At 41.2% G+C, this 18,116-nt stretch overlaps 2 protein-coding genes and 1 long non-coding RNA gene across 3 annotated transcripts; 1 reads left to right on the forward strand and 2 right to left on the reverse strand.

Moving 5' to 3' along the window:
• Positions 1–210: 210 nt before the first annotated feature.
• LOC149816071 (ERAD-associated E3 ubiquitin-protein ligase component HRD3A-like) lies at positions 211–14,519 on the forward strand. Its single transcript, XM_089988215.1, has 5 exons — positions 211–1,437; positions 2,556–2,771; positions 13,139–13,462; positions 13,525–13,767; positions 14,029–14,519. Exons 1-5 carry the CDS (start codon positions 373–375, stop codon positions 14,212–14,214), a joined length of 2,034 nt encoding a protein of 677 aa, XP_089844341.1. The 5' UTR covers positions 211–372; the 3' UTR covers positions 14,215–14,519.
• LOC149816072 (uncharacterized) lies at positions 1,449–13,859 on the reverse strand. Its single transcript, XR_016427763.1, has 3 exons — positions 13,709–13,859; positions 12,630–12,808; positions 1,449–1,861 (listed from the first exon to the last, which is right to left on the reverse strand). It is a non-coding gene; the product is annotated as an uncharacterized LOC149816072 (long non-coding RNA).
• A 1,847-nt stretch (positions 14,520–16,366) lies between the features above and the next one.
• Positions 16,367–17,545, reverse strand: LOC149816073 (uncharacterized). The gene is made up of 4 exons (XM_089988214.1): positions 17,353–17,545; positions 17,160–17,235; positions 16,884–17,056; positions 16,367–16,583 (listed from the first exon to the last, which is right to left on the reverse strand). The coding sequence occupies exons 1-4, from the start codon at positions 17,457–17,459 to the stop codon at positions 16,508–16,510; spliced, it is 432 nt and encodes a 143-aa protein (XP_089844340.1). The 5' UTR covers positions 17,460–17,545; the 3' UTR covers positions 16,367–16,507.
• Positions 17,546–18,116: the final 571 nt, after the last annotated feature.

Genomic DNA, 18,116 nt, shown 5'->3' on the forward strand with positions numbered 1-18,116 from the left:
CCATATTTAGAGTAAAAATTTATGATTTTTAGACATAATTTGGTAATTGGATTCATATCTAAGTAAAAACGAGGACACACATACACAGGAAAACCATTACTGCTGAAGGGGAGAGTTCATCTTTCCGCGGAAAAGAGGAGATCGTGTTTGCATCACGTTGGTGCGCCCCACTGAAATGTAACCCCCGCCCCATATTCATAAAAGACACGAAACTTTTAAATTCCGATTTATCCAAAGCAAGACGCCAGCGGCTTCGTTCGCGCCTCCTGGACGAAGCAGCCGAAACCCGTGTCCGTCAACAAAACCGCTCCTCCCCGTCTTTCCCCGCCATCCCTCCACCGGTTCGTCCTGCAGATTCCCGATTCTCCGGAGATGCATCGGGAGCCATGGATCCCCCGCCGCCTGGTCCTTCTCCTCCTCCTCCTCTCTCTCTTACCCCTCTCCGCCTTAGGTCGCCATTTCCTCGTGATCCTCGAGAACGATGACGGGAAGGGGGATTCCGGCCCTTCCCTCGACGAAGAAATCTCCGGCGCCGAGGAACCCGCGGGAGACGATTCCTCCTCCTCCTCCCACTGGGACGACTTCGGCGATGCCGACGTCAAGCCCGACGAGGAGCTCGACCCTGGCTCCTGGCGCCTCGTCTTTGACTCCGATCCGGTCGGGAACGCCTCCGGCGACGACACTATCTACTACTACGGCGTCCATCGCATGATCTCCGCCGCGGCCGACGGAGATCTCGGCGCGATGGAGGAGGCGGTGTCCGAGATCGACGAGATCGCCGACCGCGGCCACCCGCACGCCCAATCCGTCATGGGGTTCCTCCACCGCGCCGGCTGCCGAGTCGAGCGGAGCGCCGCCAAGGCCTTCGCGTACCACTACTTCGCGGCGGAGGGCGGCAACCCTCAGTCGAAGATGGCCCTTGCCTACACCTACTTCCGTCAGGAGATGTACGACAAGGCGGTGAAGCTATACGCAGAGCTCGCCCAGACGGCGCTCGCGAGCTTCCTAATCTCCAAGGACTCGCCGATGATCGAGCAGGTTAGGATCAACGAGGGCGCCGAGGAGAATAAGGAGGCTCTGCGGAAGCTGCGCGGGGAGGAAGACGACGATTTCCAGATAACGGAGTACCAGGCGCAGAAGGGGAACGCCGCGGCCATGCACAAGCTTGGGGTCATCTACTACTTCGGGTTGAGAGGGGTGAGGCGCGACCACGCCAAGGCGCTATCTTGGTTCCTGAAGGCTGTGGACAAGGGCGAGCCGAGTTCAATGGAGCTCCTCGGTGAGATATACGCTAGGGGTGCTGGGGTCGAAAGGAATTACACCAAGGCGTTGGAGTGGCTGAGGCTTGCAGCGAAGCAACGGCTCGTTTCGGCGTACAATGGAATTGGGTATCTTTATGTTAAAGGTTACGGTGTGGAGAAGGAGAACTACACGAAGGTATAGAGAGTTCTCTTCCGTGAGATGTCCATTGGCCTTCTTTTGTTTCTTCTTGTTTAATTTTCACATTCTTTATTATCCCAACGTCACTCCTTACGGTTTAGTTTCTCTCTTTAGATAGTGGGAAGCAATTCGACCGGCAAAATTCTTTTCTTATAAGTAGTGCTATTAGCTTCTGCTCGAACTGTTTCTCTTCTGGTCAAGAAACTAAATTCACACAGGTTTGAGTATTAACTAAATTCACACAGTTGCACTTTGGAGTCCTCTAGTCATAAGACATAAGATATATGGCATATAGTTTGTAGCTTTTGAATGTCACTAAATGTCCCTTCTGGTTAGTACCATGGCCAAACATTAGGCATCGAATGATACAACAGAGAAAGCTTACCTAAATTGTTAGAAATTAGAAGACAACAAAGATAGCCTGCAAATGCAAATAAGACAGGTAATAATCTATGTTTCTCAAATAATAGAAACCTTGGTGGTGAAAAATATATGTGTTACCAATGTCACTTTAGTAAGGAGTCCCAACTATGTTTTGTTCAAGTGGAGTCCTTTTTATGGAGTTAGACACATTGTGGAATCTTGAGATCCTTAAGCGAGGACAAGTTTCTTAGAAGCTTGCTAGCGCAATCAAGTCTCAATTCTTGTGGGTTGAAAAGAGATTAGGACTTGGACGAAGCATTACTATTGTTGTAGCAGTCAAGTCTTCATCGTTCATTTTCTTGTTCTCATGCCTTGATAGGTGACTCTTAGAAGATTTTTGTTCCTGATCTGTTATAATTTTTCTAATCAGCATTCCTGATCTCTTCAGCAGTGACTGGGGAAACATAAAAGTTATTGAGATGTCATTTCTGCAGATAAAATCTTGTTGAACTTTTGGCATTTTTTCGATGAATATGCTTTTTGAGTGTGTAGAGATGTCGGTACATCTGAGTCCTAGAATATTTTGCTTTCAATTTTTTTCTTATGAACCATACCCTTTTGAGAGATTGTATCCTATTGAATACTTTTATGATGGTTTCCTTGCAGAATTATGGATGTTGTAGATTTCCCATTTTATGTTTTTCTCTTTTGAATTCTCTAATTAATTTTTTCTGAACCCATGTTCTCTGCAGGCAAAGGAATACTTTGAGAAGGCCACTAAGTATAATGACCCAAATGGTCACTATAACTTAGGGGTGCTATATCTCAAAGGGATTGGTGTGAGGAAAAATTTGAAAGATGCAATGCAGCACTTCTTAACTGCAGCTAACCATGGCCAGCCAAAGGCATTTTACCAACTTGCAAAAATGTTTCAGCATGGAGTAGGCGTAAATAAGGAATTGGCTACGGTACATCTTTTTGTTGTATACTTTTGGCTGCTGGCGTATGCTACTTTTCTTGTTTTGTTATATCTTAATATGCAATGGTCGAGTGATGTTTTTTAGTCATCCTCTCATTCATGGGTTGCATCAGTGTTATTAAAAATGCGCCTCAAGGCGAGGGCCTTTGTGCCTTCAGGCGCAATCATGAAGCGTAAAAGCATCGAGGCGTACGCATCATATGCCTTGAGGCGTACGCCTCGAGGCGTATGCACACCTCACCGTGAGGCGCGCACGCCTCATGTTGTTGGTCAAATGAGGGTCAAAGCCCTCATTTGACCAACATTAAAATGTTACCCCCGACCCTAATGAGGGTCGGGGGCCCTAATTTGTCTCTCGCAGCCCCTCTCTCTTGTCTCTCACAGTCTCTCCCTCTCTCTCGTCTCTCGCAGCCCCTCTTTCTCTCGTCTCTCACCTCTCGTCTCGTTCTTTCCCACCTCTCTCTCTCTCGTCTCTCGCAGTCCGTCTCTCACAGTCTTGCCCTTCTCAGCCTCCTCCTCGCCGGAAGCAGCCGCAATGCCGGCAGCAGCCGCAATGCCGGCAGCCCTTGCCAGACCCCATGTAACCCCGACCCGCCTCCCTCTCTTCAATCTCTCCATCAAGTAGAGGCACGACCCCTGTTGTGCGATTTATTCCGGCAGGCAGGGCCCTTGGCCCCTGTCGATTGTGGTCCCTGTCAGCCAGGGGCCAAGGCCCCTGCCATTTATTGTTTTAAGCAGGGCCCAAGAAAAAATTTCTTCTGGGGGGCGCTGCCCCCCTGACCCCCGCCGGCTGAACGAGCAGCGGGACCCGCGCCGGGGGGTCGCCGGAGGGAGCCCCCGGATCCCCGTCCCTGCAAGGGCAAAAACTCTGAATCAGACTCCACAACTCATCATGTTGGTTAATCTCATATATTTTCCAGTTATGTAATCAGTTTTTTAGTTACTTTTATATGTTAATCTCATATTTTTTAGAATAATCTCATATATTTTAACTTTTGTTGGTTAATCTCATATATTTTTCAGTTATGTAAATGGTTTCTTAGTATATTTTTTCTTTTATTGGTTAATCTCTTATATTTTCCAGTTATGTAATCATTTTTTAGTTACTTTTATATGTTAATGTCATATTTTTTAGAATAATCTCATATATTTTAACTTTTGTAGGTTAATCTCATATATTTTCCAGTTATTTCAGTTATGAAATAAGTTTCTTAGTATATTTTAACTTTTTTTGGTTAATCTCATATATTTTTCAGTTATATAATCAGTTTTTAGTTACTTTTATATGTTAATCTCATATTTTTTAGTACTTATTTGAGATTTTCTATTTCTTATTGGTTGTTATTTCATCAATAATTCATTTCTTTATTTATTTGTATTTTTAGATATTTTTTTATAATTTTTTTAAAGTTTTCAAATTTTTTTTTTGAGGCTCTTGAAGCTTACGCCTCTCCTCGGTTTTTGGTGGAGCGCCTCGCTACGCCTCAACGCTTTTCACAACACTGGTAGCTGCTAACCACTTTTCTAGTTAACCGTTGTGCTAACCAGGGTTTTTCCATGTCTTCCTTAAATCTGACCGTACTGTTGCGTTCTACATGCTTGATTTTATAAGAAACAACTCTTGGATCATCCGATTCTGATATGCAGGTTTTTATAAGGTTTAAAAAATTGGCGGTCTAAGATTTTTCTAAATATTCGAGGCTTAAAAAATCATATTTTTCATCAAAAAAACATGATCCAAGTGTCGCTTTCTAATAAATCGACTGTGCTGAACACATCTGTACTGTCAGATTTAAGTAATACATGGGGAAACCCCTTCTAAAGCCCAGTTAGCACAACAGTTAGTTAGAAAAGTGGCTAGCAGTTATCACCTTCTCTCTCTATATATTCTGATTATGCTATATATATATATGTGTGTGTGTGTGTTACAATCAATTTTTGTGAAAGACTAAAAGCATATTTTGTTAATTATATTCAATATGTTATGAATAATTGAATATATATCAAAAGTATGACATGACTATATATATATATAAAGTGTTATAAAATAATTTATATTTTTCACTTAAAAGCTTTTTTTGTTGCATTATGCACTTATAAAGTGTTTTATATTAATGTAATATCCAATTAACATAAAATGTTTTATATTGCCCACATATGAGGGCATTTTTATAATAATTGAGAGATGAGGAAGTTTTTGAATTTTCTCCTTCCAATTGACCCTCTCTTCTTAGTCAACAATGTGATTGGTGAAAAATTAAAAAAATGCTGTCATTTACATGTGAAAATGTCATTATTACATCTTCAAGAAAAGTATCATGACATGTCATCTCTTCCACTGCCAAAGGACACAGTGGAGACTTCCCTCAAAAGCAAACAGTTTTTTGGTTATTTTTACATTAAAAGAGTCATTTTTACATTAAAATGAAGAGACGTGGCCGACATTTTGAATGAGTCCGACACTTCGTAGATTGTGTCATGAATGTGGCGCTCGTTAAATCGTGTCCGAGTGCGTCATTTGTGACATGAGGCTGTTTAGGCGTGTCATTTTGACATGCATATATTATATTCTAGTTATATATATTTTGTGAAAGCATGTGTAATTGTGTCCTTATATGATTAAAACATCTTATTATTAAAAGAATTAAACATAGTATGTATATATTTTTTTTAATTGGGGTACCGACTAGTCCTGACCAGGCCTCAACTAATCTTTTTAGGCGTCTACCATCTAGGCACCTTCTAGCGCTTTTGACTACATAGATAAATGGACAGGTCAAACGTTTATTTAGGCCTAGTCAGTGTAAAATTGTCTACGAAGAGACAATACGCATATACGCACAAATACTTTAGAAAAAGAAGTGCACAAAAGCACTCTCACAACACTTGAACAAAATACGCAAAAAGCGTATAAATAATAAACATGCAATAATGCATGTATTTCATAAAAAGCAAATGCTTGAGACTCTCAAGCTTAGGAAATACAAAGGGGGAACACCCCTATTTATACAAGAAAGAAGGAGTGCAAGAGGGGGCTCCCCAAAGGAGTCGTTGGGGAGCTCCCAACGGTCACAATTGTGACCGTTGGGGGCTCCCCAACGACTCTATTGGGGAGACCCCCAATGCACCTTTTTGAGAGTGCAAAAAAGAAAAAAGAAAACAGTAAAAGAATTACAAAAATAATGGGAAAAATTACAGCATATTCCAAATGGAATATGCGCAAAATGTAAGATGACAAAAATACCCTTTCGGGTAAAAAAAGGAGAAAAATGTCTAAATATATATACTTATATATAGAGATACGTATACATATAATATATGTATACGTATTTCTATGTATATAAGTATATATATTTATACTTACAATATTGATTTTGAGTGTACATTTTAACACCCTCCCTCAAACTTACGGTGTGATAACCGCAAGTTTGTTCAGAAGGAAATGAAATCTAGGCGAACAAAGAGCTTTTGTGAAGAAGTCCGCAAGTTGATACTCAGACGTCACGTATGGTAGATCAATGACCTTCTTCAAGTATTCTTCTCTGACATAATGGCAGTCCATCTCTATATGCTTTGTTCGCTCGTGAAAGGTGTGGTTTTTGGCAATGTAAATTGCACTTTTATTGTCACAGCACAGCTTTGTTGGTTCTCGGATAGGAACTCCCATATCTTCCAAAAGTTGTCGAATCCATACAATTTCCATGGTAGTGGATGCCATGGCTCTGTATTCGGCTTCAGTGGATGACAAAGAGACTTTCTGTTGCTTTTTACACCGCCATGAAATCAAAGATTCACCTAGGAAAACACAAAAACCAGTGGTGGAGTGACGGTTACTAGGGTCACCTCCCCAATCTGAGTCAGTATAAGCAAGTAATTTTAAATCAGAAGAAGAAGATAAAAATACTCCCTTATTTACAGTGCCCTTCAAGTATCTGACGATGCGAAGAACAACACTCATATGAACGGTTGTGGGAGCATGCTGAAACTGACTGGCGATGTGTATAGCATGTGATAAGTCAGGTCGAGTAATACTAAGATACATTAACGAACCTACCAGCTGCCTGTAAGGGGTAGGATCAGTTAAGGGAACACCATCGTCAATTTTCATTTTTGCTCCCACAACTTCAGGAGTTTCGCATACTTTGTCATCTGAAATCTCGGATCTGTCAATAATCTCACAAGCAAGTTTAGACTGAGATAAAAAATAACCACGTTGCGAATAAGCAACCTCAATTCCAAGAAAATATGTCAGAAAACCCAAGTCTGACATCTCAAATTTTGAAGTCAAGACGGACTTAATACCCTTGATTCCTTGAACATCATCACCTGTAATTAACATATCATCAACATAGAGCAATAATATGACAATCCCTGCTTTAGATTTCTTAGTAAATAGAGCAGTGTCAGTATAGCATGAGGAGAAACCATTTTCCAACATTACACTGGTAAATCTATCATACCAGGCTTTGGGAGCCTGTTTCAATCCATAGAGAGCCTTTCGAAGACGAAGAACTTTATTTTCAGGAATCTTCATGCCGGGTGGGGCATCCATATATACTTTTTCGTTAAGATCACCATTTAAAAAATCATTTTTCACATCCATTTGAAAAATGTTCCAATTTTTAATAGATGCAATAGTAATGAGACATCTAACTGTAACCATTCGGGCTACAGGAGCAAAAGTTTCTTCATAATCAATTCCATACTCTTGCCCATACCCTTTAGCAACTAAGCGAGCTTTATACCTTTCCAGGGATCCGTCGCTTTTAGTTTTAACTTTAAAAACCCATCGACAACCTATAGTTTTCTTTCCCATGGGTAGAGTTTGGAAATCCCAAGTTTCAGCCTTTTTTAGAGCAATAAGTTCATTCTGCATGGCTTCTTGCCATTCTATACATTTTTTAGCTTCTTCAAAATTCCTTGGCTCAAAATAAGAATGAATGGCACTAAGACAAGCCCTATACCGGGTGAAAATGAATCAAAAGAGACAAACCGAGTTGGCGGTCTCCTATTTCTCTCAGATCTTCGGTGATCGAGAGTAGGTACAAGCTCACTATATTGGTCAATGGCACTTCTAAAGGTGCCTTGGTTTCTACGGGAGTAGGTTATCGGATCACTTGAAATCCTGTTTTCTTGATCATTGAGAGGGTTATGTTCTTCAACATCACCATCCTCATCGTGGTTTGATGATACATCATCATCACTAGATATATCATCGTTACTAGCCAATAAATCAAAAAGGAATGAATAATCAAAATTTTCTTGTTGAGAAACATTTTTTTCAAATCCACTCTCATTTTCTAAAAACGTTACATTTCTAGAAACATATAACTTATCATCCCGAAGATCATAGCAACGAAACCCTTTTTGAGTTTCGGAATACCCAAGAAAGGCGCAGGGGATAGCTTTTGGAGAGCGCTTGTCGTTTTTATCCGTAAGTATAAAACATTTACACCCAAAAACACGTAACCTATTATAATCAGGTTCAAGCTTATATAAGATCTCAAAAGGGGATATTTTTCCTAATATCCTAGATGGTAAGCGATTTATCAGATAAACAGAAGCGAGGGCTGCTTCAGCCCAAAAGTTCTTAGGAATGTTTTGAGAAATAAGCAGGGTCCTAGTGGTCTCAATGATGTGCCTATGTTTTCTTTCGGCCAATCCATTCTGTTGAGGGGTTTTAGGACAAGATCTTTGGTGAATAATTCCGTGATCCTCAAGATATGTTTTAAATTGGTTGGATAGATATTCTCCTCCAGAATCACTTCTAAAAATCTTTATATTACTATTGAATTGATTTTTGATCATTGAGTGGAAGGTTTTAAAACATGTAAAAACTTCATGTTTGTACTTTAGGAAATATATCCATGAATACCTGGAGAAATCATCCACAAAAATAACATAGTAAGAGAAGCCTCCTTTTGAAATAACAGGTGCGGGTCCCCAAACATCGGAATGAACAATTTCGAAGGTTTTAGATGAGAACATAGTTCTTTGCTCAAAAGGTAAACTTTTCATTTTTCCGAGAATACAATCATTATAGGAAAAAGAACTTTTACATAGATCATTTGCAAAATGTAGATAAGATAACTTGGTGACATTAGGATGACCAAGTCTTTTGTGCCATATGTTTATATCTTTGTTCCGGGCAACATTACAAAAAGATTTTGGAACTTGGAGAGATTCCATATAGTATAAGTCTCCTTTTCTAAAGCCTTTCCCAATCAATTTCCCGGACCGACGATCCTGTATTAAACATTTGTCATATGAAAATTTAATATCGCAGCCATGGTCCGAGAGTTGAGAAACAGAGAGAAGGTTTAAGTTAAGTTTAGGTATAAATCTAATTTTTGGAATGAAAAAATCTTGAGTTTCAAAATTACCTATTCCTTTAATTTCAAGAGCGGTTCCATCCGCAGTGGAAACAAAGGATGGAGAAGCATGTTTTGAAAAATCGGAAAGTGAAAACATGTTTGGGGACATATGAAAAGATGCACCTGAGTCCAAAAGCCAAGAGACTTTACCTGGAATGGAAGAGGTAGACACGGCGCCGCCGGATGTAGCTCCCTTGAGAAGAGGTTGAAGGGCCTCCACTATTTGATTCAATGAGAGTGACCCACTTGATGAGGCCTCTTCCTTTTGTGGTACACCGGTGGTGGCCATAGCTAGAAGTCTCTTCCATTTGGGACATACGGGCTTGATATGCCCCGGTTCCTTACAAAAGTGACAAATAGTCTTGTTATAGTCCCTCTTTCCTCTTTGTCCACTATCTCCTCCTTGATTTTGGAATTTAAAATGAGGAGGACGGTATGTCTTTACATTATTTCCGGGTCTTGATACGGCATTAACCTCATTGTTTTCTTCATGATTACAAGAAACCACAAGAACATTTGGTCCTTGTTTACATAAACTCATACGAGTTTCCTCACCACTTAATTTGGTGAGAACATCTTCAAGAGATGGAGGGGTAAATGAGGATAGAAGTGATGACCTTATTTGCTCAAATTCCGGTCTTAACCCATTCAAAAAGTTGAAGAACCGATCTTCTTCAAGTTGCTTGTGGCGGAGTTCAATTGCCTCTCCACTCCATTTTGGTTCAAGCATGGAAAGCTCATCCCAGATGGAGGAGAGGTCGGCATAATATTCCCTAATGGACATTTCACCTTGAGTAAGGGAGAGAGCCTTCTTTTGAAGGTAATACTTATGGGAAAGATCTCTTGATGTATACATTTTCTCGAGATAATGCCAAGCTTCTGATGCTTTCTTGAACTTGATAATGTTGGCATTAATCTTTGTTTGGACGGATGCGAAGAACCTAGAAAGAATCTTGAAGTTCTTCATTTCCCATTCGTCGTGCTTCTTGGAGTATTCTTCAAGAGCTTTGATCCTTTCTTCTCCCTCAAGAATCTTGATTTCATTTCCGTCCATCATGGTTATTTTGGGTTCCGGTTCCGGAATTGAACCTTGCACGTAACCCCATAATCCTTTACCTTTTATGTGAGCCTCCATGTTCCCGGCCCAAATATGGTAGTTGAACCCATTCAACTTGAAGCCAAGCGCGAAGTGAGACTCTTTTTCACCCATTATGGAGTAAAGAAAAGGAGAGGGAGGCGTACCAACACAATGCTTCAACTTCTAGCTTGCACAAGATCCTTCTAAAATATTTGAGAAGCGAGATCCACCACTTCTACTTCTAAGAATCCGAAGGCACGGTTTTCGAGGCACTTGAAAAAAGAAGAATCCCACGATCCTTGATCACCAATCGAGCTCTGATACCATGTAAAATTGTCTACGAAGAGACAATACGCATATACGCACAAATACTTTAGAAAAAGAAGTGCACAAAAGCACTCTCACAACACTTGAACAAAATACGCAAAAAGCGTATAAATAATAAACATGCAATAATGCATGTATTTCATAAAAAACAAATGTTTGAGACTCTCAAGCTTAGGAAATACAAAGGGGGAACACCCCTATTTATACAAGAAAGGAGTGCAAGAGGGGGCTCCCCAAAGGAGTCGTTGGGGAGCTCCCAACGGTCACAATTGTGACCGTTGGGGGCTCCCCAACGACTCTATTGGGGAGACCCCCAATGCACCTTTTTTAGAGTGCAAAAAAGAAAAAATAAAACAGTAAAAGAATTACAAAAATAATGGGAAAAATTACAGCATATTCCAAATGGAATATGTGCAAAATGTAAGATGACAAAAATACCCTTTCGGGTAAAAAAAAGGAGAAAAATGTATAAATATATATACTTATATATAGAGATACGTATACATATAATATATGTATACGTATTTCTATGTATATAAGTATATATATTTATACTTACAATATTGATTTTGAGTGTACATTTTAACAGTCAGGGCCTTAGGCAAGGAGATCCTCAATCTCTTTTGTTGTTTAATAACAAAGGTGATGGTCTTAGTATGTTAATTCATAAGGCTTTGCTGATGATATATTACCTTTTTGGTTTTCTGATAAGGAATGATTTTGGAATTGGGAGAATTTTGACAGACTTTGAAAATAGTGAAGGTAACCTCTTGTCTCAAAGTGATGAAACCAAGCACAGTTTGATAGTTCTCAACGTATGTGGTTTGACTCATTAACAATGGAATGTATAGGTTTGTCACTTCATTTGTATGGAACCAAAGAAGCACGTTGGGCTGCTACTGAGGACATGATAGCAAAAAATACTACTAATGTGAACTGCTAACAACCTATGGTAGGTAGAAGCATTACAAAACTATGCGGTATCTAGCATTCCCTTTTACGTGATCATTTTTCAAATCCCCTAATGACACAGAAGCGGTCGATAAAACTGTGTAAGGGCTTTATGGAAAGGCAATTGTGGTAGTTGGGGTTAGTTTGTAGTATCTTGATGACAGTCTTACTTGCCAACTGATATGAGAGGGTCGAGCATAAGGAGATTGAGGTTAATGAATTTATCCTTCATTCAAAAAAGATTCTTCTCTGCTATGTCACAGGGATTCGGCTAGCAGGGTGCCGCACCCGCGTCGACGCGACTCGACGCGGGTGCGGCCAACCCGTCCTTGGGTGCGTTGACTGCACCCAGGGTCATTTTGGTTCATTTGTTTTTTAAATTTTTCCTATGAAATGGGCTGCGGAATTTAAAAGGGGGGGGGAGGGGCTGCCCCCCTATAACCCCCCGCCAGGGGCGGCCCTCCCTGGACCCCCGCTCGCTGACCGCGCAGCGGGACCCGCGCCGGGGGGAACCCCGGACCCCTTATATATATTTTACATTTTTGCCCCTGCCGCACCCCCGCACCGGGTTTTTTTGGAAGTGCCGAATCCCTGCACCCGCACTCATGTGACATAGCTTCTCTGTCATGAGAATGATTGGTGGGTTGGACTTGCAAAGAAGAAACTTAAAAGAAAAGGGTGTCTGTCAGTACTGAGAACTAATTATGGATGGAATAAGGTGCAGGTCCTTGAAAAAGGTGGATGAAGGTTTTGAACATTTTCAAGGAAAGGGTTACTTATAGACTTTTTTAATGACATTGGTTGGTGATTTATGAGATATCTTTATCCAATCTTTTCCAAGATTTATATAATATTATAGAAATGGAAGATGTACACTGGTGGAAAGTTGGTCCAGGGCGGGGACGACTCCTGAGTAGAACGGTGGTGCATAATGTTCTCAATTTCATGTGACTCCTAATTGTCTAGATGACTCTTTAGAATGGATTAATTTGTCTAATGGTTTATTGCTTGTGCAACCTTATAATATTTCTGCCTTAGAACCCCTTAGGATGTGTTTGATTGCCTCAAATCTCAGACTTGAGGCAATCTGAAATACATGGAATCTGAGATCCCCTACCTAGGATCTTTCGCCGACAGGTTATTTGGTCACTGAACTGCTTCCCTTGCACATCACTTCACCACTTGTGAATGGTAGGCTGCTATTGGTCTAGGACTCTTGCCCAAAGCTGTATTACCAAGTGTAGTCTACGGAAATTGACAACAGGACCAAAGATTCAGTTGGTGGAATTAGTTATCCTGCAAAATATAGAAAGATGCATCATCCATACTCGTCATCTTGAACTAGTGATTATTTAATATCTATATCTAGGGGAAAGTAAGTCAGGTTCAGTTCATGTGATTTTTCAACCATTGGATGCTAGCTGGAGGCTGAGATACAGTTTAACCAATTCCTTAAACTGCTGCTCTTATATGTCATTTTAAGGTGTCAATATATATAGTAATACATGTTTGACAATCATTTGAGTGAGTGGCTGGTGGTTGGCTCAACATGCTGCTTTTTCTATCAAATGCTTCTGTCACTTTGAAATGTAAGTTCATATCCATTTATGAGATTCATGTTTGCAGGCTGCAACTTTATATAAAATAGTTGCAGAAAGAGGACCTTGGGGTTCTCTGTCACGCTGGGCTCTTGAGTCATACCTGAAAGGTGAAATAGGCAAAGCATTCTTCATATACTCAAGAATGGCAGAGATGGGATATGAGGTTGCACAGAGCAGTGCTGCATGGATTCTTGATAAATATGGTGAACGCAGTTTGTGCATGGGAGAATCTGGATTTTGCACAAACACAGAAAGGCATCAACGAGCACACAGTTTGTGGTGGCTTGCGTCGGAACAGGGTAATGAGCATGCAGCACTGCTCATTGGTGATGCATACTATTATGGACGGGTATACTCTCTCTCTCTCTCTCTCTCTGACACATGCATAGATGATATATCTTAGTATTGCAGGGTACAGAAAGAGACTATGAGCGTGCAGCAGAAGCTTATATGCATGGTCACTCCAAGCAGAACTCTCAGGCCATGTTCAACCTTGGGTACATGCATGAGCATGGAGAAGGCCTTCCATATGACCTCCACTTGGCTAAGCGATATTATGACCAAGCACTCGAGAATGAACCAGCTGCAAAGTTACCTGTCACACTTGCACTCTTTAGTGTCTGGATAAGGATGAACTACGCAGACACCATTCTGGTGAGGTTTACGTTAACACTTCTTCGATATTGTTTTCTTTACTTGACAAAAGCATGACAGTCTAGTGGCTTCCTTCTTTCTGGCAATCAACAATTATCTTCTTTTCACAAATTATGAAAGTAAGAAAGTTTTTTTTTTCTTGAAAATTTCTTTTCTTAGATGTTTATGCTGCGTGCAAGTGTCTCGATCTCTAGTTATAACTTCTGCTGCAATAGAAGTTCTCAGCGGGTAGTTAATCATGGCGCTGTTGCTTGATTGCAGATTGATTTCCTGGATTCACTTCCCAAGGTCTGTCCCAAAGTGGGAGCTTGGATACAGAACAACATTATGGATGAAGGCAATGCTACCATCCTCACCCTCTTAGTCTGCCTTATCACAGTCCTCTACCTCCGTGAACGGCAACGACGACAGGCTCCTCCCCCTGAACCAGAAAATGTTGTCAATTAAGTTCTTGAAGATTTCAATTTGATGCATGGAGGAGTCATACTTAAGCAGAATGATTATCAGTTTTGTGTAAAATAGTCTCCTTCATCAAAGTCATTAGCAATCTGTAAACGAGAACGCCTCCGTGGAAACTACCAAATTTGGTGATCAGCTGAAATGTCCGAAACCCCCCTAGTGTAAATATGAGTCGAACCCCAATGCTTAAATTTGAAAAAATGGCAATTGGGGGTCTTTTTTGGAACCATAAAGTCTCTGAGGCATATAAATTCGTGAGTTTTGTGGTGGGGTCCGCCCTCTTTTGACCGCAATTTGTTGTAGTCTTCAGTTTCATAGGATGAAATCTAAGAACTGGAAATATCTGGGAAAAATCTTCATTGTCGATAACATGGAAAATGTGTTTAATTGATAGAGCCATAGAGGTGCTAGTTATGTTCCCCGCAGGAATAAGTGAGAGTTTGAGGTCTATTTGCTTTAAAGTGGAAACCTTGGTTAAGGCTTGGCTCAAGACTGCAGAGCAAAGTTGGGTCAGACTTTGGTAGGTTCCAGAGCTCGAGATGGATGGGGACCGATGGGTTCTCAGAATGGGGCAACTCCAAATGATCAACGGGCTGCATTGCAAGACTTATTCGGACACCCATCTGACTAATAAGATACAAGTGAGTTTACTAGGTAAGCCATGGTAATGTTGTTTTAAGTATTGGATGAGTGGTTGAACTTAGTTTGGACTCGCAACGGCTTGACCTAATCACACAAATCGTTTCATCAAATTTGTTGCCACCTTTGAAATACAAAGTTCTCTCGGCTTACCTGTGTCTAACGATGAAAAAACGTCCAGATATGGGTTGGATAACTCTTGACCTGATATATACCCAAGGGGTTTGGCATAGTGGGATGGGGCCTAAGACTGTTTGACGGGCAGTCTAGGTTCAAATCTCATGGGCCTTACTCCCCTGCCTAAACCTAAGCTTGGCAACTCCCTGGGGCCGATTGGTAAGCCCTTGAAGTTTTACACCGACATGGATAGGCCAGGCTGAGCCAGCACGGCTAGGTCTATGCGCCTGGGGCAGTTTCTCCTAGTAAAAAAAAACTCTTGACCTGACATTGTATCTAAATTTTGCAAAAAATGGTGCAGTTTTGGATCTAGAAGTGAATCAAATCGCATAATACAACAGCTGAAACAGCAACAGTTTGGCAAATCTATGATGCCAATGGCCGGTGTTCAGTTCAGACGACCTGTTTACCCAGATTCCGGAAGACTTCTCACATCGGATTGCAAACTGAAATTCTAGATATGGTTAAGATCTGAAACTTGACTTTCTATGACTTCCGTATATATGCCAACTGGATCCGCATCCAGTAAGGTATTTGGGCTCTCCCTCTCCATGTCCAAACCTGGACTCAACCTGAACAAAGACCACCCAAGATGAAATGGCCTCTTGGCCGAAGCTCAATCATTCATTTCTGGGTGAAAATATATGCAGGTGCACCATAGTGGTTCAAGAATGTAGTTCTTACCCAACCATGGGTCTATGAAAATCTAGTCGGATCTAACTGGTTTAGTTCTTTAACTCGGGTCCAGTCTAAGGATCCATTTTACAACCATAGATTGGGTGCCGAACCGTGAAAAAAGAGACAGGTTATCGTCCAAGTATTTTTCGCAGGGATGCAAACGGATTGAATCCAGTATGGAACTTTTATGAACTTTGGCTGTTCCTACCCGATCTGGATCCAGCTTTGCTATGTATTTTGCTTATCCGGATCCGATCCGTTTGCATCCGTAATTTTTCATGAGATTTTGAAACCTTTTCAAGTTTCTAATAAGAAAAATCTCACAAAAGACTATATGTAAACTTGACCCATGAATTGCAAAAAAGTGACATATTTTCGTAACTTGTTCCTGATGCAAACCTCTTCGTAATTCTTTTGGAGAAGATGAAATGCTGGTAGATGACCCAAGGTACTATTTCTAGGGGAAATTTCCTGAATTTCGCTAGAAAATTTTGATACCATACTACAAGGGGAAGGGCCAAACAGTGTCGACGAAATGAAGAAAGCATCCCCAACTCTTCTTGACATTGAGCATGAAAGAGATTGATCACGATCATAAACCAAAACATTAAACGTCAAAAGGCACATCATCGCCACATATGTTAAGGATAGATAACAGTTCGCGTTCTTTCATTACATGGAATAGAAAACAACACTCCAAAAAGAAGGAAAGAAAACGAAAGGAGCAAAAGCTCACTGAAACATTGAAACTACAAAGGGAGGCAAAGGAAAGAAAACTATGATCTGCTCATTCATGAATAAGGCCGACTGCAAACGAAAACGTGCACACCGCGAGACCCAACAGAGCCAGAAAGTTGAACCTCCTGCAGAAACATAAAGACGCAAGATTCATCAGACCCAATCCAAAAAAACTCGAAACGAAGAGACCAACTACACCATTTACTACAACTAGGCAAAATCTGAAGAAATGATGAGAGAGACGACGCTGAGACTAGATCCGGCAGGCACATCACCCCATGATCATATTCTTTTCTTGGTGCATTCTAAATGAGGAATAACACCTCTATCCCCTCAACCAAAAGATGAGAAAGCCATCTACCTCCTAAACCCACACACCCCATCATGAGAAACCCCCCTTTTGCTTGGCTTTGAATCAAACATACCCGAGAGTCAATCTCCTGGCCGGGTCTCCGGTGGAGTAACCGGTGAAGTAGAAGTAGCGAGCGACTGTGTAAACAACGCCCAAACCGGCGGCGGCCAGAGGATGGCGGAGGCCTCCCAACAAGAGGAGGACGAAGAAGATGGGCATCACCTCAAGGGAGTTCTGGTGCCCTCTCTGCATCACCAACAAAGGGACAAAAACACCCATAACCAACAAATCAAGATTTCGAAAACAAAAAAGGAGGATAGCAATATTGAAAGATCGTTCATGGATATACCTGGACGCAGTTGAAGAGCTTTGCCTCCTTGTTCTCTGATTCAATGGCGTAGAGGGTCGGGTAGGGAACCTTATACCTACAAGAAAAGGCCCGAAAAAGAAGTGGGGTGTTTACCTTAACCATTGAGAGAGGATGAGAAGAGTGTTAGAGAAGTGAGAGAGAAAGGGGATCGTCTGTATAATATATTGAATACCTTTTCCTGGCCATGCCAACTTGGAAGGCCATCCAGAAGTTGAACAAGGAATAGAAGACAAGAACGAGGACGACGAACCCATACTCTTTAGCTATCTCGATTTCCATCGTTTCTTCTTCTCCTCTTTTGCTCTTAGGATCGGTGGTTTACTTCCTTCTGAAGATGAGATGGAAGAAAACCATACGAGGAATTTTTTATTTATATTGCCAGGGGAGGGAGACGCCGTTTCGTGAAGCTTCGGGATGGGTGGGTGGCTTCAATCGCAAGGCACGACCTTCTGGTGGAGAGGCCCAGTCTGGTTGACGAACATGATGATTCATTCAACGAGTGCGTGGGGATGCCAGAGAACAGTTGAGTTTAATCTGCATTTGCACGACGGGAGCAAGTAGTGGACTTCGGTTCCACTCATCCTGTATGTCATCCCCATTTTCACAGCTCTTTGATCAAATCTGACTCCATTGATAGATTAATTCAACATGGTAGATTTAATAAGCAGCGACCCTTGAGTGGTATTTTTTTCAATGAAAGTGTTTTTTGAAATCACAAATTCTTGTGTTTTGTCGATTGATTTTTGAATCACAAAAAAAAAATCCTGAACGCAAGCCCGGATTCGGTGATTTAAATGTCAGATCTCCGCTAGATCAGATTTATGGGGTTCGATTTGATAAAAAACAACTTGCATCAATGGGGGGAGGACCTAACAATGTGATTGTGTTTTGCAAACAAATACAAATGATTTTGTTGGTAAGTTTCCTCAACAAACG

Source organism: Nuphar pumila, chromosome 14 (assembly GCF_984573655.1).
Source record: "Nuphar pumila chromosome 14, dmNupPumi1.hap1.1, whole genome shotgun sequence".
NCBI classification, from domain to species: domain Eukaryota; kingdom Viridiplantae; phylum Streptophyta; class Magnoliopsida; order Nymphaeales; family Nymphaeaceae; genus Nuphar; species Nuphar pumila.

Coding starts and splice junctions, on each gene's coding strand:
- LOC149816073 (XM_089988214.1), bottom strand. CDS start 17,459: ATGGAAATCGAGATAGCTAAAGAGTATGGGTTCGTCGTCCTCGTTCTT. Junction 17,236..17,352: donor GTTGGCATGGCCAGGAAAAG/GTATTCAATATA, acceptor CTTTTCTTGTAG/GTATAAGGTTCCCTACCCGA. Junction 17,057..17,159: donor AGCTCTTCAACTGCGTCCAG/GTATATCCATGA, acceptor TTGGTGATGCAG/AGAGGGCACCAGAACTCCCT.
- LOC149816071 (XM_089988215.1), top strand. CDS start 373: ATGCATCGGGAGCCATGGATCCCCCGCCGCCTGGTCCTTCTCCTCCTC. Junction 2,772..13,138: donor TAAATAAGGAATTGGCTACG/GTACATCTTTTT, acceptor TCATGTTTGCAG/GCTGCAACTTTATATAAAAT. Junction 13,768..14,028: donor ACTACGCAGACACCATTCTG/GTGAGGTTTACG, acceptor GCTTGATTGCAG/ATTGATTTCCTGGATTCACT.